General features: G+C 36.0%; 1 protein-coding gene and 2 pseudogenes across 1 annotated transcript; 1 reads left to right on the top strand and 2 right to left on the bottom strand.

Annotated features, from left to right (window-relative positions):
• Window positions 1–6: 6 nt before the first annotated feature.
• LOC114749789 (CBS domain-containing protein CBSX6-like) lies at window positions 7–1,845 on the bottom strand (annotated as a pseudogene).
• A 2,319-nt stretch (window positions 1,846–4,164) lies between these two features.
• LOC114749785 (receptor-like protein CLAVATA2) lies at window positions 4,165–6,615 on the top strand (annotated as a pseudogene).
• Window positions 6,616–7,478: 863 nt separating this feature from the next.
• LOC114749786 (protein TRIGALACTOSYLDIACYLGLYCEROL 3, chloroplastic-like) lies at window positions 7,479–12,397 on the bottom strand. The gene is made up of 10 exons (XM_028938321.1): window positions 11,896–12,397; window positions 11,256–11,384; window positions 10,947–11,042; window positions 10,760–10,837; window positions 10,617–10,678; window positions 10,434–10,509; window positions 10,040–10,147; window positions 8,455–8,630; window positions 8,280–8,364; window positions 7,479–8,024 (listed from the first exon to the last, which is right to left on the bottom strand). Exons 1-10 carry the CDS (start codon window positions 12,103–12,105, stop codon window positions 7,986–7,988), a joined length of 1,059 nt encoding a protein of 352 aa, XP_028794154.1. The 5' UTR covers window positions 12,106–12,397; the 3' UTR covers window positions 7,479–7,985.
• Between the last annotated feature and the right edge of the window lie 7,889 nt (window positions 12,398–20,286).

The following is a 20,286-nucleotide window of genomic DNA, read 5'->3' as shown; positions in this document are numbered from 1 at the left end:
AGGATTATTAAAAAACCCAATATTCCTGCTACTGAATTTCCTTGGGCTCCTTGAACTACTACCATTAACTAGATTATCATCACCAGCTGTTGAATTTACACACAACTCAGGCATTGACCTTGGTGAAACATTGTCCTCAACTCCCATAACAAAACTGCTCAGCAGAGAGATTGGATAGAGCCCAAGCTGCGGCTAAGTAATCACATTTCCATAATTTACATGCAGAAATCTCTCCAATGATTTTATGCTGACTGCCTGGTGTGGTTTCTATCACCGCAACAGCACTTGGGTCTTCAGGAAGCTTTCGAGTTACGTCAATTGCTGGACTTGAGGATTCAATAAAATTGTAGTTTGCATTAACCGCTCCAAGAGCAGCTATAGAGGTGAGAGGAAGGGGGCCAGAGCTCCAAGGCAACCAATGATAAAGCGGAGGACATCTTCTCTAGAGAGACAGCAGAATTTGTCACGAATAGAACTATTGGGAGATGAGGAACCCAATTCTTGTTTGCAGGTAAATTGTTGCTGCTACTGTTAGGAGTTTCAATATTTTGAGCCACTTGCCATTGTAGAGAATTGAGAATCGCTTGCTCATGCCTTTCCATGCTATACTCTTTGGAACAAGCAGACGTCTTACCCCTTGCTTCATCATATCAGCGCATCTATCAACCTTAAGGAAAGCAAGGAACAACACATTATCATTGTGTTCTAAGACTATTGCCAAGATTAAACTGACAGTTCCAATGTTCAAATGTTAACTTGAAATTTCAGCTACGAAAACAAAATAGTTCACCATTTTAATTACTCACGTGACTAGTTTTGTTAAATTAAGCCTGAAAATGCACAAGATGGTTAAAATAGCAGTCAAACAAATAATGAATGTCTTGAATGAAAATTCAAATTTTAAACCATAAAAGGATGGAATAATTTCAGGCCAATCCATCTCTGCAATCATATGGACTAAATATTCCTTGCACAAATTTCTGCAGAAGAGCTTATAAGTTCCAATGACAACATATACAGGTAAAAAAGATGACCAAAAAAAGAAAATCCATGACTTCTACATAGAACAAACCCACACACTATCAGTCTCCTTCTATTCACATGCACGTAAAGGTAAATATCCTATGTGCTTGCAAAACATTACGGATATGTTGCTAGCAAATAGAAACATATAAACATCGTCTAAAATGGCTTCAATGTCCATTAAAGCAGAAACATTTTTTGTTAAACATAGTTATCATCACAACTAAAATTAATATAACTCAGCATTATATCCAGAGCTAATATGCGGAAAACAACTTTGTCATATCTTCTCCTATCGACTGATAAAATTCGATTGCAATAATACCAAAGCTCATAATTATCCAAAAAAAAAAATTAAAAGTAAATAATGCATCCGATGCAATGATATGAACAAGTCTAGTTTGTCGGATAACCTGGTTGCGGGGTCAACAGCCTCAGGAGAGAACTGTTCGGAACAACAACCTCAGAAACAGGGGTGTTCAGGGCCTTATCCCGATCCTCGAAACACTGGCTCTTTGCGAGGAATGCAACTATATCTAAGGAATTGAGGATGCCGACAAATCTCTGCTGCTTCATTTCACTATTCTCGATCATAGCCAAGTGTAATCGCTTTTTCCAGACGGGTATACTGCCCTCTGGCGAATCTCCTATCGCCCGAATTGCCGACTCCACGGTCTCCGTCTCATGGAATTCCCCCAGCTCCGGCTTTCCCACAGTCAGATCCCCCACCACGTGGTAAAGGAACACTGATGCCATTCAAATCCTTCCTTTTTCCTATCAACAAACAGGAAAGAAGAAACAGATCAAACTGGGGCCACTAAGGCAAATATCAGAAAAAATCAAGCAGCGAAAATCCCCTGCGGACTCGGTTAAGCAGCGCGATCATGTTTTTAGGAAATCTCAAAGGTTAATAAATATCGCCATCAGTAGCGGGAGAACTAGGAGTTAGAGAGGCAAAGAGAAAGGAGATGTGTTCAATGTTTTGTCGAAGAGTCGAAAAGGGTCAGCTCACCTCACTGCGGTAACTCGGAATCGGAGGAGATGTATGATTTGGGGAAGGAGTGGAAGAGGAAAGGAAGATGGAATGAGTAAAAGGAGAGGGGGGGGGGGGAGGGAGGGTAAGAGTTATAAGAGGGAATGGAGGAAGATGAGGAGAAGATGAAGGCCGGTGATGGGTAAACGGTAAAGGATCAAGAGGAAAGGGACGGAGTTGGAGGGAGCCATGGAGGAAGGAATGGAAGAAGAGACAGGAAAAGGCCCATGAAAGATGCAGATATGGGGGAGGCAACGGAGACCCAGTCAGGGACAAAATCGGTGGTGGAAGAGGGCGATAGAGTGAGGGGATTATGGATCCTCTTGCTCTGGCGTCGATAAAATAATAAGTGCGTCAATTTCTGATGCCATGTCCCGCCTCCGCTGCTCCTGGATTCCACTCTCTCCTTCCCGTCACTCATCTCATACTCATGTGACTCCTCCCATTTCACATATCTCACTTACGTAAAACAGGCTTTTTTTTTCTTTCCCCTTTTTGGAGATTCACACAGATTATTTCAAGAATTCAAGTGTTTTGTGCTTTTGTGAGCATTTGCCAGGAGTTTTGTTTTATAATAAAGGCCTTTGAAGTGGAAAAAAAAATTGTTTTTTTGGGGGGGGGGGGATTCCTAAGCTATTGTATCCGTCTAATTTACCACGACTAATTGCGGAGGAGGCCCCCTCGTTACTACAGTCCCTATCTGCCAAAAATTGTAAACTTTCACTTCAAAAATATCCACAATATTAGATTTAGGACCACGTCACTGTCATTGCCTCAATCATAAAATGTCTCTTGTTATTATCAACGGTTGTTTGAATTTATTCCAAGTCATTCATAAACAAATATAAAACTTGGAATCAAATATTTGAAATAATTGAGCGAATCAGCACAATGAGGAGCATGCGTGATTTAATTAAATTGTGCAGCCAGGTTCCGTGCATGTTTTGATTGGGCCCAAAAGCGCGGCGTCGCAGGGCCTTCTCCATTTCATTTCCATCTGTGGATATGGGCCCAAAACAATTTTGCCGCATAAGGTGTTTCAAAGATGGGGCAGAATGGGTTGAGCCATATCCTGATCTGGTGAGCTTTCGAAACTAAACTCACTCACTTCATTCTTTTTAATAAAAAAAAAAGATGGTTGCATTGTTAACTGTGTTATTAAAATTGTAAAAATATCATTTTGTATTTTGTAGAAAACATGTTGTTAAATATTATACTGAACTTGTTAATAGAGTTACAGAACTTGTTAATGACATTACTGAAGTTATAAAAATGCTACTTTTTTAATTTTCTGAAAAAACCTATTATTAACTACTATACTAAACTTATTAATAACATTACAAAACTTATTAACCGTTTTACCGAAGTTATCAAAATTGGAAAAAAAAAAATAGTTGCTAAAGTTATAAAAATGCTATTTTTTAATTTTTAAAAAAATATGTTATTAAATACTATACTGAAGTTATTAATAGAATTACGGAACTTGTTAACAACATTATTGAAGTTGTAAAAATGTTACTTTTTGAATTTTTTAGAAAACCTGTTGTTAACTACTATACTGAACTTGTTAATAGTGTTATGAAAGTTGTTAATCATTTTACTGAAACTGTAAAAAAAATTTTACAAAATTGTTGCCGGTCACCGGAGCTCCGGCAACTAATTGTTGGCCAGCTGCCGAAGCTCCAATCACAGTAGCCATCTGAAGGATAATATGGTTATTTTGGCAAATTTAAAAATTCCAAATTGGTCACTTGTGTCTAAGGGGGTGTTTGGATAGAAACCAAACCATGGTTTCAGAAGTGCTTTTACGGATTACGAAAGTAAATATGTGGAGGAGGTTATTTCATTTTGCAGAAAAGTGATTCTGAAACCTAGGTTTGGTTTTGTCAAACACCCCCTAAATTGTTATTTTGCAAATTCAACTTACCATTTTGACATTTTCAAGTTGAAGAGTTATTTTTGTGTTATTTTTCTTTTATAAAATATTAAATAAATATAAAAAAAAATTTTGTCTTGATTTAGTAGACATGCTTGTTATCATGTGTTCCAAACATCTCGGCGAGAGATACTGTGTTCGAGAAGCTAAAAATAATCCCCATGCTTCACTGCCCAGCCACCAAAAAAAAAAAAAAAGGTGCTGCGGAGCGGATCGCGTCTCGAAGAAGCCAGATTTCCTTTCGTGAACTGCAGATGATGAAGAGAGCGTCGTTGTGCACGCTTCAATGCGCCAACCAGTTGTCGTTCTCACTTTTCGGACAGCACCCCAGCAGTGAGTGCTCTTGGTGATTCCAATCTCCATCTTCATCTTGGGCCTCTGGCTAGGGTTTCTTTCATGGCCCCCATCCTCCTCCTCCTCCTCCTCCTGTCTTCTGTAAACCCTTGCCTCCCCCTCGATATTCACCCTCAAGACAAATCCTCTCTTCTCCTTTTCCGCTCGTGGCTCCATGACCCCTCCCGCTCCTTGTCCTCCTGGCTCCCTTCTAATCCTAACTGCTCTTCCTGGACTGGCCTTACCTGCCACCCCCTCTCCCGCCGCGTCGTCTCCATCAACCTCACCTCCCTCCACTTGTCCGGCCATTTTCACCCTCGCTTCTGCCTCCTCCCTTCTCTCACATCCCTCATTTTGTCGCGCAATCACTTCTCTTCCCCTCTCCCCCCTGCTTCGGCTCCTTCAGTTCTCTCTCCACCCTTGATCTCTCTCACAATCAATTCCGCGGCGCCATCCCTCCCTCCTTCCTCCGCCTTTCCCGCCTTTCTCATCTTATCTTGCACGGCAATCCCTCTCTGGGCGGTCCCCTCCCTCTGTGGATTGGCAACTTCTCTGCTTATTTGCAAACCCTTGATTTGGGTTTCAACTCCTTTCGCGGACCGCTTCCGCTCTCCCTTCTTCTCCTCAAATCCCTCCGCTATTTGAATCTCGAAAACAATCGTCTCTTCGGCACCCTCCCTGATTTTTACCAGCCTTTGGTCTTTCTCAATCTTGCTTCCAATCGCTTTTCAGGTACTTTGCCCTGCTTTGCTGCTTCTGGTGCCTCTCTCGCCGTTTTAAATTTGTCCAACAATTCTATTGTGGGTGGCCTGCCTACCTGTATTGCTTCCTTACAAGCACTCACTCATCTAAACTTATCATTTAACCACTTGACGTACAAAGTATCTCCTAGGCTTGTGTTCACCCAGAAGCTCCTCGTTTTGGACTTGAGCCATAATGACATCTCTGGTCCTATTCCGAGTAAGCTCGCGGACACCACAGACAAAGTGGGCATTTTTCTTCTTGACCTTTCTCACAATCAATTCTCTGGTGAAATTCCGCTGAAAATTACGGAACTGAAGAGCTTGCAGGCTTTGTTCCTCTCCCACAATCATCTTTCTGGGGAAATTCCTGCTCGAATTGGAAATTTGACTTACCTTCAAGTCATTGATCTCTCGCACAACTCTTTGTCTGGTACCATTCCGTTAAATATCGTTGGCTGCTTTCAGCTGCTTGCCTTAATACTTAACAACAACAACCTCTCTGGTGCAATTCAACCCGAATTTGATGCATTGGATAGCTTGAAGATATTGGATATAAGCAACAATGGGTTTTCTGGGGAGATTCCACTCACTCTGGCGGGCTGCAAATCTCTCGAGATTGTAGATTTTAGTTCCAACTATCTTTCTGGATCCTTGAATGATGCAATAACCAAATGGACGAACCTCAGGTATCTTTCTCTGGCTCAAAATAAATTCAGTGGAAATCTGCCCAGTTGGTTGTTCACCTTCGAAGAAATAGAAATGTTGGATTTCTCTGGGAACAAATTTTCCGGCTTCATCCCTGATATTAATTTTAAGGGTGGCTTATTGTTTAACAAGATGGGCATCCCCGTTAGGGAGCCATTTGGAGCATCAAGAAATGTGCAATTGAAAATTTCTGTAGTTGTCGCTGATAGCAATCAATCCAGCTTTAAATATATCCTGTCCTCAGTAGTGGGGATTGATCTATCCCACAATTTGCTTCGCGGGGAGATTCCCAAGGGTCTGTTTGGACTAGCTGCCTTAGAATATCTGAATTTGTCGTGCAACTTTCTTGATGGACAGGTCCCAAGTTTGCAGAAAATGCAGAGTTTAAGAGCCTTGGATTTGTCACATAATTCCCTGTCTGGTCAGATTCCAGGAATATTTCCAGTCTTCCAGATCTGACCCTCTTGAATTTTTCTTTTAACTGTTTTTCTGGGTATGTACCCCGGAAGCAGGGGTATGGGAAGTTTCCCGGTGCATTTGCTGGAAACCCAGATTTATGCTTGGAATCATCCAGCGGAAGATGTGATAAAGCAAGAAATGCATCAATCAAAGGGAAGTCTTTTAAGGAGGATATGATGGAAGGACCAATATCTGTGGGGATTTTCTTTGTAAGTGCCTTTGTTAGTTTTGATTTTGGTGTTGTTGCTCTCTTCTGTTCACCTCGGGCAAGAAATTACATCCTCCAGACCAAAGTTTGATGTAATGCCCGTGATGATAACAAATCTTCACCTGTAAATTCCCTCTCTGTTCTTTCTTTCAATAATGAAAATTTAAAGTTTTTTTTTAAATATGTTTATTTATTTTATGTAATTATTTTTTTTAATTTTTTACATGACAACAATAATTTAAATTTGAACTATCAGCTTTTACCGTACTCGAATTGATTTGTATTTTCATTTTCTTGTATCCTTTAAAGAATTATAATTTGGATTTTAAATGCTGTGTTATGTTTGTATTTACTAATTTATCCAGTCAACATTCAAATATCTTTTTTTAGATGATGATGGTTAAGGATGAGTGAAATTTTAATTTTCGTTATCAGATTATAGAACCGTGGTTAAATTTTGTAATGTGGACTTTTTTTTTCTTCTAACATTTATTTATGGTGTTCTAGAATTGCATTGTGCAAGTGAAGTACTTCCTCCCATTGAAACGAGCTAGATTTGCATTGCATATGTACTTGCTAGTTTCTTTTTTTTCTTTTTTTTTTAAACCAGACTACTTGCTGGCTCTCTTTTTTTTCCCACCTTAACCAGAGTACTTGCTAGCTTTAGCGTACAGATATTTTGGCCCAGAATGATCAGATATCTTGATCCTATTTAGAAACTGAAGTGGATTGTCAGTAGACGCGCCCTCGTGCGTGAGCTTCTTGTTAACATAGACGGAATGATCAGGGATCTTGAATCTGTACAGTAACGTTGGTTTTTTTTTTTTTAAAAAAAAAAAAAAGCTACGGTAACCGACCTTTTCACCCCACATGAAAAATTCCCCGCGGTTGGCAGTGTTCTTGTCATCTTTACGTGATTTGATGTGAAGTGATATTTTCACCTTCATGGTTTCGGCAGCCGGTTGCCAGGCTTATTAAAAAAAGAAAACAAAATCATGAAATATCAGAATCCCTGCTCTCTGGAGGTGGGAGGTACGATTGTTGTCAAGAGAGACCGCGGGATGATGCCAGACTCTCGATCTGTGCATTCGGTGGATTCAGTGAAACAGAGAATCCATAATCATGACTTATGACGCTCATCGATCAAACTGCTATGAATTCTTTACAACAGAAAAGCCATAATCAATGTTCCGTCTCACCCACCCTTTCTGCCCGATGTACCAAATTCACATCAGGTCCGTCCATAAGTCTCATGTGCTTCGTGTAGGTCAGAGCCAACCCGTTCTTAATATTATTGGTTATATGTAACAGCATGTCCTTTCCCGTGACCACTCCAACACGTTGACCGGCTGCCCCAATTCAATATGTTGAATTAAATTAAATAATTGCCCATCAAAAAGGCTGTCCATGGCTTGCTCATCCCCCAGTCATCTACTGAGAACTGTCTGTACTATGCTCTATCATCGCCATTCTCACGGCTCCATTTCGACATTACTGACGCCCTATGTTCTCCATTCTACCACCGTAGCAGCAAGTCGTCCTGTCCTAATATTTGATAGGACCGTCCAGGCTGCCAGACGCAAACTGCCACCTCAGAAGGGAAAAAGAAAATGAGACTATTGTATGAACTAATAGAGACGGTAATAAAACAACGTGTATTTTGCTCCTAAATTCCAATAATCCGACTAGCGAAAAGGTAGCTTTTCATGCCAGTCCTTTTGTTTTTGCATTTACGCCAGGAGAATCAAACTCCATAGTGTAACAACTTCGAAAGATCCCATCCGTAGTTATTTAAGCCCACACACACACACACCCCCCAAAAAAATAAAAAAAACTAACCTGTTGGACTATTGGATTTGGTGATGTGGTAAAGTCATGCGTCATTCCTTCCCAGACAATCTTACCCTTGTGTAAAAATAATAACCTGTATTCACGCAGTGACTTGTTAGGAAGAGGGTGCGTCAAGACCAGGCTGAGCAAGAAACAGTTTAAGTAAAGGACCTGCAAACTTTACCTGTCAATAGCTCTTTTAATGGTACTATGTTGGTGGGTGACAACTACATAAGATGCAATCTTCCCAGGCTTTCCAAGAGCGTCACGTCCTTTTATGTGAACAGAGCGGATCAGATCCTCAACTACTGTAGAAGCTATGGGATCCAGTCCCGCAGTTGGTTCATCATACAAAAGCACCTGTACAGTATTGCAGACAAGTCATTTACCAGGGGGAGGGAAGGGGACTTTGCAGTTAAATTTACAATATATAATAAGCAGTAAGAGCAGCAGCAGTAACTAGGAAACTCAGCATCTTCATTGTGACCGTAGACACCATTGACATTCTGTCATGCCAAAACTAACAGCAAGAACAACAGGCGGTTCAAGGAAGACAATTTGGACAAGGGAAGAAGCGGAAAGAGAAGGGGATTGCATGGAATTATCATCCAAATCGTCTAATGTAGTAAAAGCGCAGGGTTATTAAGCCTCCAACAACAAGCATAGGAATACAGTTTGTTAAATTCCTGTTTCAATTGTTAGAAAACTTGGGCAACAGGCTCAAATTTTTTTTCATTGAAAAAAAAAAACCCTTCCAATGAAATTCATGATATAAGAATTAAACTTGTTCCCAGGTGCATTTGCCTTCTTCATTTTCTGCAGTGATCGGGGGAGTATTTCCCATGAGTTTGGATGATGTACTATGTTGGATTAATGAAAGTAATTGTGTTTCATTCTCCATACCAGTAGCCTCTTGTATTCCCTGTGCTATTCTGGCAATATTATATCGGGCTAACATTATACTTTAAGGGTATGTTTGGTTTAATTCTGTAAAGCTTAATTCCTGTTAATTGTGATTCCACTCCCACATATGGTCCATTCGGTTTGTCTATTTTAGTCTGAATGCTGATTCTCGTGGCAAAGCCTATTACCACTTTTCATGGAATAAGGACTCTTCAAAAAAACCTATGAATTCTCATTCCTAGTTGTCTGAATCAACATGTTAACAACTTTACCCTCTTCTCTCTTTCTCTTCCACTCTCCCTTTTGACTTCCTTAGTCTTCTCCCTTTGTCAGTCCCCTCGTCCACAATCAGCAGCGTTACCGTCACCCTCATCTCCACCTCCACCTTCAACCTCATTACGAGCCATCATCCTCTTCTATGGCATTGTCTGCTTGTTCGGAGTTCCAACACAGCCAATCCGCTTCTCCAATGTTTGAACACAGCCACCATTGAACTAGGAGTGGTTCAAGGAAGAAAACAGTCTAGCTCATTATGCACCTTTTCATTTTGTTGATTTGATTCGTTGGATTTAGGTTGAATTTGATTTCTGATTTTGTATTTGCATCTCCTTCTGATTCTATTGATGAAGATGAAAGCACCGGTGAGGAAGAAGGGAGATGACTGAAGGAGGACTGGGGAAATATTTTTCAGGATTGAGGCATTTTTCTATTTTTACTTCTATTTATATCTAATTAAAAATTCTAAAAAAATTCCAATATCATAACAAACTTGTTCACAATGATCATCATTTCATTCCATTCTATTACCATTCTTTCTATAAATAAAACTGGCCCTAAGGTGAACAAAATTTTAGCAGTCAACATACCTCTGGTTCTATTGAATCATTTGTAGTGTCATAAATAATGGACCGAGCCAAGGCAACCCGTTTTTTCATCCCACCAGACAACTCCGAAGGCAGCCGATCCTCAACACCCTGTAAAACAAAATGGTCGGACAAATTAGTCTACATGCTAAAGACAGAATGTCAATGCAGCAATGGTCAAAGAAAAATGAAGGAGAGTGAATTACGTAGTCTAGCAACATGTCTGAAAACCCTTTTAATTTTCAGAAATTGCAATTTTCTCAACACTGTTACATAACAATTCAATGCCTAGATCACGTAATGGTTGCAACAAGTATCGACACATGTAATTTGACATGTTCAGATGGGGGAAAAAACAATATGCCTATAATCGGACAGAAAATTGCATGAAGTACACCTTTAATCCAACAGCCGCCAAGCTTTCCTTGACAAGCTCTGAAATTTGATCCTCGGACATGCTTGAGTGTTCGTACCTGATCAATAACAAAGCTGGGGCTATTAAATAAAAGAATATGCAACAACAGCAAAATAAATTAAATTTTTAAATTTTGTCACCCCAAATATTAGGACCAAATCTTACAAGAGAAAACCAACATTTTCACGTACAGTCAAAGAATCAAAAAGAGCTGCACTTTGGAACACCTGCAGACAAACAAATAAAACCACAATGAAAAATTACTAGCAGTGAAGAATAAGCATAATGCATATAACACTAAAACTTACTAGTCCAATCCGAAGACCAGATATCTCTTCATCGCTTATCAAACCAGCCCTCTTTTTACCTCTAATGTAAACCTCTCCCTTCTCATTCAACAGATATAATATGCAAGAAATAAAGTAGAATTTGTTTAGAAACAATTTGGTTTAAATTAATGTCACTAACCCAATCTGAATGTAACTGCATGGTTACCTTGTCCGGAGCAAGCAATCCTGCGATAATCTTCAAGACAGTAGATTTGCCAGTCCCAGAGGGACCGATTATTCCAACAGCTTCCCCGTGTCTGATCTATTCATAGTCAAAAAGATGAAATGAGGTCAAATATTCAGCAAGCTCCCTAAAGCGCATAATGATATCCGTAAGACCTCCTTTTTGAACAGAATAGCAGTCATGCTGATTATCGCACCTTGCCAATATTTTTTCCTTTTTTCCTAATTTCATACAAGCATGCCCAGAATATACAAATAAAAAAAGAAACAAAATCAATGGAAGGATAATTACCTTGAAGCTCACACCATTTAGGATTTTCTTTTCCCCAAAAGACTTGTAGACTTCTTTGCACTCAATAAGAACATCAGAATCGTCCTGAAGATCCCCTATTGTGTTTAAGTGTTCTGATTCAGAAGAACCCTACAGATATACTTGTTATCAGCTAACCAAAAAAGAGAATAAAAGGTAAATTTCTCATAAACCAGGGATATTCAACTCCCAGAAGCTAAGATACGATAAAACTAAGGGAAAACGAGTGATCATCAAAATAGAGACACAGGTGGGTGTATTACAGGATAAATTCCTGTATTGCAGCACTTGCACAGGGAATCAAATGGCTCAAATTAGGTAAGGTAATAAACTATGTTGTGATGCATGCACAAAAAACAGCCAACAGGGCATGAACAAAATGGTAATAGGGAACAGGTAGAATAAAGGATTGCACGGTGCAGAGCAAAAGAATAGTTATTACATGCAGACAACAGTGCTAGGCAGCAAGCAATGACAAAACGACAACGACGACGCCAACCAGTAGGGGAAGTAGGCTCGCAAGAAGCGGTCTAGAGGAACAACGAAACGGGCATTGAAATAAAAAATCGAGACAAGAACCATCAAATTAGCTGTGTTTAGAAACAAAATACTACAGAATTACATTAAATTTAATCGCCGATGACTCATCGCTCATCAAGTTTCGTGGAGAAGCCGCACAAGCACAAGCACAAGCAGCCTTCCTATGCTCGTTGCTTTGGGCAGCATAGAATGAATTTATCGCCCTCGCATCTGCAGCCACAAATTTATTCGATCGAGAGACACCATGTTGTATGGACGGAGGAAACCATGAAAAGCTTAATAAGGAAACCATTCGGCTTGGGAGCAATGGGTTTCTTTATTAGAGAATTAGGGGTCTCGGGTTAGATAGGCTATAACCAGAAAAAGCAAAAGCCTTGCCAAATTGCTTAGACTTGTGGGAAATGAAATTGAGTGATATGGAAGCAAGCAGGGGGGAATTTGTGAGCTGGAAAGCCCTTTAGCAGAAGGAAGCAAGTCCGGGGAACCCGAATCGAATTGCAGGTAATAAAACCCTGACTGAACGGAGGCACGCGGATGAATGTCGGGCAAAAATAAGAAGGCGAGAGGAGAAATGCCGCGGGTGGAGCTGGACGGTAAGGAGGGAATTGATCAGCGAAATACGCTGCGTTATTAATAATATAACTCATCTTAAGTGAACTGATTGATTAATTTGAAGTTTGGTAAAAAAAAAAAAATTATTCATTTAAAGAGATTAAAAAAATAGAATAAATTAATTATTTATAATGAATAGATATTTTTTTTTAAATATTCTAACTAATCAAATATATTTATTAGAATTAATATTATTAGAAAGATTATTTTTAAAAAAACATATATAAATATAATAGGCAAAATAAATTAACATCTTATATTTAAAATCAAAATAAAAAATAAATAAAGTCTGTATCAAAGAAGGAGTTAGTAGTACCATTCTCTCGACACCCGACACCCAGTTCCAATCTCTTATTGTGCCGGATATGCCCATGCCCTAGAGCATCTCTCTTCTTCTTATATTTGACCGCCATTCTCTCAACACCCAGTTCCAATCTCCGATTTACACAACGTGCCGGATATGCCTACGCCCTAGAGCATCCCTCTTCTTATATTTGATGAATAATCATCCGATCCCAACATCCGCTTGACCGTTTTTATTATTGGGTTAATGTAATTTTTATTCTTCAAATTTATTCTTATTTTAATTTTCATCCTTCACGTTTTAAATCATAAAATTTTGGTTTTCTAAATTTTTTTCATCTAAAATATTCATTCCAATTATTTAATGAAAATTTAAATCATTTTATTCCTTGACAGATTAAAAAACATGTTTAGTTGGATTACAAGAATAAAGATTACATGTAATCCTAATAAAAAAAAAAACTGATTCATTTGTTCCATTTAACTTTTGTAATATAAAGAATGTTACATTTTGTAATATAGATTACCTATAATAATGTTAAGATACACATGAACGAGAATTACAATATATGAGAATCTGGTTAAAAGACACTATTAGCCCCCACCTTCATGGCCTCCCTGACCACACAACCACCTTCTTATGTCTCTCTTCATCCACTATCCTCCTTCGTCATCTCCATTGCCACCTTCAAGCTTCATTATTATGGGTGCGTCAGCTTCGTTCCTTGTGAGTGGCACCACTCATTAAACCCTCTCCATTCATTGACTTCGCCACCACTGTTAACATGGTGATTAAATTCAGGAGTCGAGTTATTTGGGGCTTCCCTGTAGATCTCAAAAATTTATCATAAGATTCTCAGTAAATACCTCCCATGTGGAACTGACTTCAAGTGAAAACCATTACTAAAAGGAGGCTGGAAATAAAGTGGGTAAAATAATAGCAGTGAAGAAAAGCTACGGCCACTTACTTCAACAATAAGTGATCAGGAGATAATGGCAATACTTGCGATCTGGCTTCTCTCCTTTGCTATTTCCATCTGCTGCTGCACGATGCCACAAACGACGTCGTTTTTAGCCAAAATAAGAGAATAAACTCGTTAAAAATGCCGAATGAGCCAGAGTGGGAAATGACGCACGAGAGGGTAAGGGAGAAAATAGCATCACACTGGTGAATGGCAGCGTGCGTAACAAATGACTAAAAAAATTTACTCCATCGTCACTAATTTATCTCATTCAAGTGTACTTAATAAAAATCGAGAGTAAAGTGCAAATCATATTTATTTGAGTTTTATGTTTTAATTTAGGGTGAAAGTCCAACCAGGCCTATAAAGTTTTTTTCTAAATACATCTCGTATTTTAAAATATTTTGTAATGTATCCGGTACTTTGAAATATTTTTTAGTGGCATTCAGTATCCTATAGTATTTTTTAATGCAATTTTACTCTTAAAAATTGAGGGTGTTGGAGACACCAAAACTTACCATCTTTAATCTTAAATATAAAAGCTAGTAATATTTAGGACCTGAGATAGTAATTTAGAATGTTGGACATATATGAAAAATATATTTCAAAGTTTTGCATGGGCCAAAATATAATTTAAAATGTTGAATGTACTTAAAAAAGTAACTCCATACCGTTAGATGCATTGCAAAATGTTTTAGAATATTAGATGTACTTAAAAAAAATTTCACCCCAAATTAAAACATAAAACTCAAACAAACATGATGTATACTTTGGTCCGCACACTATATACTTAACTATAGAATATTAGATGTACCTAAAAAAAATTTCACCCTAGATTATTAAAACATAAAACTCAAACAAACATGATGTATGCTCTGGTCCGCACCCTATATACTTAACTATAATGTTATTTTCTCCCTCACCCACTCATGCATCACTTTCCACTCGGACTCATTCAGCCTTTTTAACGAGCCTGCTCTTTTATTTTGGCTGAAAACGGCGGCAGACGGGAGGAGCGAAGGGAGAAACCAGGTCCCAATGCTTGGCCTTTTTTCCTCATCCAATTAGGGACAGAAACAGACTAGACGGCTTGTTAGGAATTTATAGCCTAATCTGCATTTAGCCTGGCTTGGCCTAATCTGTTTTTTTAAAAGAGACGAGCTTATGCCTGTTTGAAAGCCTGTTTAACTAAACAGGTCAGGCTTAGGCTCTTTAAAAGAGTTTGTTAAGCATGTTAAGTCATCCTAGACCAATTAAAAATTTATAATTACAATATATAAAAAAAAATTAGTTAATGGTATTATTTTTAATGTGTTCTTTTAATTTATTTTTTAATTTTAATATATAGTTAATAGCTTAATCCTCTATTAGATTTTAAAGTTTAATTGACAAGTGAAGATAAAATATAATTTTAAATAATAATAATAATAATACCAATAAATAACGTGATCTTTAAATCTTAAAAATATAAATAAAATATGAAAGAAAAATTTTGTTCCAAGAATGATAAATTAATTAACTTATGTATTATTTTAATTAAAGTATGATACTCTCTTTATTCATTGTAGAATTAATAGTTTTTTTCTTTTTGTTTATTTATCTTAATTTTAATTTCTTTTGTATACTTAAAGGTAGTCTTGTTTCCAATTTTAATATACAATTACAATTAGTTTTCACTAATATCTTTGTAAATTATAATTAAGATTTAAAATAGTACTTATGATACTAAAATTTAAATAAAAAACAAAACTAACAAATTAATTATTATGTATGCTTTTTTTAATATTAGTTTTTAAAAAAATATAACTGTAATTTGAATTTTTTAAAAATGCAAGTTTTTTTAACAAGCTTCAGGCTAGATCAGACCTTTATACAAGCCAAGTTTAGGCTGAAAAATAAGCCTGTAATAGGCCACAAGCCAGGTTCAGGCTAACAAATAAGTCTGTAACAGGTTACGAGTCAGGCTCAGGTCAATAAACTTCAAAACAGGTCTAGTCTATTTTTATCCTTACATCCAATGATCCCATTTATATTTTTAGCCTTCTGGATCATTTTGCCTTAATTTCTGGACATCGATTATGGCAAAGGGAAAGGGTCAAGGGAAAAATGCGATAAGGGCATTTTTTTGTCTTTTTATTTTTATAATTATTAAATTAAAATTAATGCAAAAACTTTTTTTTTTTTAAATCCTTACATTGCATTATATTCTTTCCTATTATATTACATTCAATTACTTATGATTTAATGAACTAAACGGGTAATTATAATATAAAACTTAAGAAACAAAAACCAAAATAAAAATAAGTTTGAAGGTCCACGCTTTATTCTTCTTCCCGGCCTGGCCGCTTGTTATTCTGTTGCAATGTTGCATGTTATGATGCGAAGTTTTCATATTTTGTCACTTGATTTTGGCGAAAATTAATCACACATTATCCCCGTAATTTACACTTTTTCCTGATTTACTCTAAAAGGGGTTAATGTTATTATTATCTCCGGTCCTTAATATAAGACCCCGTTTGACTTTTTGTTTGGTCCTAATTATAAGACCCCAATCCATTTTTCTCTCATATTTATGCATTTTTTTCCAAGATAGTCCTTCTAATAATGATAGTTCTAACCAATACACTTAATTAACAAGGATATTTTAGGAATAACAACACTTATTTATCACAAATAACTAACTTAACTTACTTCCTTAATCTCATCAAATAAGTCAACTGGATCTTATAATTAGGACCGGAGGTAGTATTAACCAGTATGATGGAATTTAAATTTTAGTTCATATAGCTTTAAATGTGATTTTTTATCCCTTGTAGTTTTATAAGAACTTGATTTCAGTTCAACCATATTAATTTTTAGTTAACAATGTTAATTATGGAGATTAAAACTAAAATTTATTAAAAATATATGGGCAAAAATCAAAACTCATTAGAAGTACAAATATTAGGCAAGTTTTGGTTTTTATCCCTGTATCTTTAATCAACTTTAATCAACTTTAATTTTTGTCTTCATACTTAACGGCGTTGACTGAGGTCTGAGAAGAGTTGGAACTAAGATCACAATTTAAAACCACAAAAAAAAAAACACTCCTAGACGAAAAATCAGCAATGATACTTTTACTTTTGATTTTTAATATAAGAGTTAGCTAACTAATTCGAATAAATTTAAAAAGTTTGTTAAATTAATTATTTGTAATAATTGAGTGTTGTCTTCCATATAATATCATTGTTAATCATGTGTATTGGCTATGATTACCATTTAATTAAACATTTAACATGTGCGACTATTACAAAGATTATTTTAAAATAAATAAATAACTACGAGAGATAAAATAAGTTGAGGTCTTGTATTTACAATGAAATTAAATTTTAAACTAATTTTTATATTAAACACGGGGTTAATAACATTTTTAAAACTCTCATGGCCCTAAGCTTTGACTTGCTGATACCGTCAGGTCCTAGAGTGTGGCATGGTCTCCTCACGCATCCACACGGCTCAACGAAGTGAGCACAAACAGGGGGGTGGCTAATGCACGTCTGAATTTCCCATTCAACTCAGCCATAGAGGGAAAAATTGCTGCATGCCATATAATTAAGATCTGCTTTGCAAGTCCAATTATTATTTAGTGGTTGCCTGGGATCAGGATTAGAGTCCCAAAAACACTTATTCACATGATTTAAGATAAAATTCTCTGTACATATTTATTTTATATTCCGCAAACATGATTAAGAAATTGTTTTTAAGGGATTCTACTGTCATTCTAAATAAGATCTTAAACAAGACTAGTTAACAGGATGCGACGTGTCTTAGATTAGCTTGTATTGTCTTCTGTCACCACTGGATGGTTTGTTTGAAATAATGATCAAAAATAATTTTTTTAATTATGATTTATAAAATATGAAATAACTATGTGATAAGAGTTTTATTCTAATTTATGTGGAAGTGTTTATATTAAGTAGTTCAAGACAAGCATTTTGAACATGACCGGGCAATTTAATAATTTAGAAAAATTTGAGCGTCAAATAAAAATATTTTTATTTGAATATCTCCACTAGTTTTTTAGATCACCCCTAAACCTTCTTCTCTCTTGTATATATAGCTGGGAATACAGGCCAACCTGCGGGTTACGGGCCAGCCCGCCACAACCCGCGGGTTATGCGGTGCGGGCTGGAGCAGCCCGCATTTTGACGGGCTGAAAAAGTCCCAACCCTAACCCGTCACAGCAGGTTGGCGGGCCAGCCCGCCATCTTTTTTTTTTTTAATTCTTAATTTTTAAATCTTATTTTTATTTAATTTTTTAAACTAATAAATAGTGATCTAAAATTTCAAAAGTAATCACAAGTATAAATTATATTTAACTACATTTAAAATAGTCAATATAAACATAAAACAATATATTACAAATATTTTACATGACTAACATTGAACATCAACTTATCAAGTGATAAATTTTATAATTTTTTTTATACAAATGTCATGTTTGATACAAAACACTATCTTTTAATAAATTAGAAGTGCATTTATCTAACTTTTTTTAAAGTTCATTCACCATATTTTTCTTAAATAATTTTTTTCTATAATAAATATTATCTTATATTTGATTGCAGTTATTAAATTTTTGCTACAAATATGGTATGCTTATTTTTTAAAAATATTTGTTGTTTACATATGTATTATGTAACATGGAAATTGAGATGTAAATGAGAGAAGAAAATTTTCAAATATAATAGTATATTAGTTATATGAAAAATTAAAAAAAAAAAAAAGAAGGTGGCGGGTTAGGCGGGCCAACACGCCAACCCGCGGGCTAGCCCGCTACAGCCCGCGGGTTATGCGGTGCGGGCCAGAGTAGCCCGCATTTTGGCGGGTTGGCATAACCCGCTCTTTTATAGCGAGTTGGCGGGTTGGCCTGCGAGTCCCAACCCATATTCCCGGCTCTACTTGTATATAAGATATCCCTAACTAATTCCCGCCTAACACTTTAAAACATTAAATTTGTCTTGATTATATATAAGATATTCCTAACTAATTCCCACATAACTATTTGAATATCTTATATATGAGATATTCCTAACTAATGATTTCTGATATATTATTATTTTTAATTGTATTAAATTTCAACATTACACTAATTTACTACTTTTCTTAAATACGGGTGTACACAGAAAAAAATATTTAATACTCCTTAAAACTTAAAAGTATGAAATACCCCATAAAAATGAGCAGGAACGTACTTCAGGAGGTGCAAACTGAGTACTCTAATGCTAGTATTGATGTAGATTGGTTAAAAAAAAAAAACAATGAAAATGGTACACAGTGAAAAAAGAGAGAGGCAGAAGTATATATTTAATTTCTTAACTTTGTTAAAAATTTATTTTTTCCTATTAATTTTACAAAGTATTTTCTTAGCCTCTTAGGCTCTTACTTTATCACTACTAGTCTCAACCTTAGTCAAAAGAAAATATTACTAGTCTCAAACGATATTTTTTGCGTAATTTATTTTTAAAATTAAATTAATATGTTAATATTTGAGAGTGTTTTGTTAACTTTTTTTTATTTTACTACCTGTATTTTTGGTACTGATGTCAGGATTTAAAGACCGAAAGAACATTTTATAAAGCGAAGAGAACAAAAATAAAACCTTATACAAAATTGAAAAAACTAAGGATATATTTTTGCCTAAGAAATATAAAACCGTCCATATGTGTCCTAGGCCCCACTTTTAAGAGGGAAAAAAACTACGCCTCTTGTATTTTCATTGCATTTTTTGGTCTACATTAATGGGACAAACTTCCACGGGCCAATTAATATGACAAAGTGGAGAAAGACTCTTGTACTTTGACTCCAGACTCCAGTCATTGTTTAACCTTTGCTCTTGTACGCGTCAAAAAAAAAAAAAAAAATTTTATCAGTAGGAAACGACGCTAGGCAAGGCATGTGTCCAACAAATAGCTAGATTCAGACATCTGCTTATTTATTTATTTACTCTATCTTAACAGTAAAATTTAGCTTCCTCGAATCTTAAATATACAATCAATTTAAAAATTTTAATTAATCATAAATTTAAGAATTTGAATTAACTCTAAATATGATTTTGTATATTTTATACTATTTTTTTTTTGTCATACCTTTACTTACTGAGATATTATTATTTTGACGTATTAAATTTTAATTGTTAAACGGTAGGATTATTTTTAAATAAGTGTCACAAAATTATTATTTTGAATGATAAATAATTAACTTACCCAAGTTTTTAATTTTATGAATTAATTGACAAGACTTTCAGAAAATCGTGACACCATGAGGTTTTCTTGACATGGAATTTAACTAAAGAATTAATATTCATCTTATATGTAAAATTTATTTTATATGTTTATGAATTTTTTTTTTCAAATTAACCTTAGGACAAAACTTACATTGAGCACATTATATCTAGTACATCCAGTTTAGTTCTTCAATTAACATGTGCTACATGGATTCATTAAACGGGTCGTCATTTAACACTGTTTCTCTTCCTTATCAGCGTTAACCAGTCTCAGTCCCAATCACCTGCCCCTATGTGCCGCAAAGGAGGGTCAGCAGCAATCAAATTAACA

The sequence above is a fragment of the Neltuma alba genome, unplaced genomic scaffold, assembly GCF_004799145.2.
Source record: "Neltuma alba isolate B1F8T4 unplaced genomic scaffold, ASM479914v2 tig00006176_pilon, whole genome shotgun sequence".
Classification (NCBI taxonomy): domain Eukaryota; kingdom Viridiplantae; phylum Streptophyta; class Magnoliopsida; order Fabales; family Fabaceae; genus Neltuma; species Neltuma alba.
Note: the sequence above shows the minus strand (reverse complement) of the source record. Positions and strands in the feature narration are given on the sequence as shown.

Coding starts and splice junctions, on each gene's coding strand:
- LOC114749786 (XM_028938321.1), bottom strand. CDS start 12,105: ATGGTTTCCTTATTAAGCTTTTCATGGTTTCCTCCGTCCATACAACAT. Junction 10,148..10,433: donor TGGCGGCTGTTGGATTAAAG/GTGTACTTCATG, acceptor TTTGTTTTACAG/GGTGTTGAGGATCGGCTGCC. Junction 8,025..8,279: donor CAAATCCAATAGTCCAACAG/GTTAGTTTTTTT, acceptor CTGAGGTGGCAG/TTTGCGTCTGGCAGCCTGGA.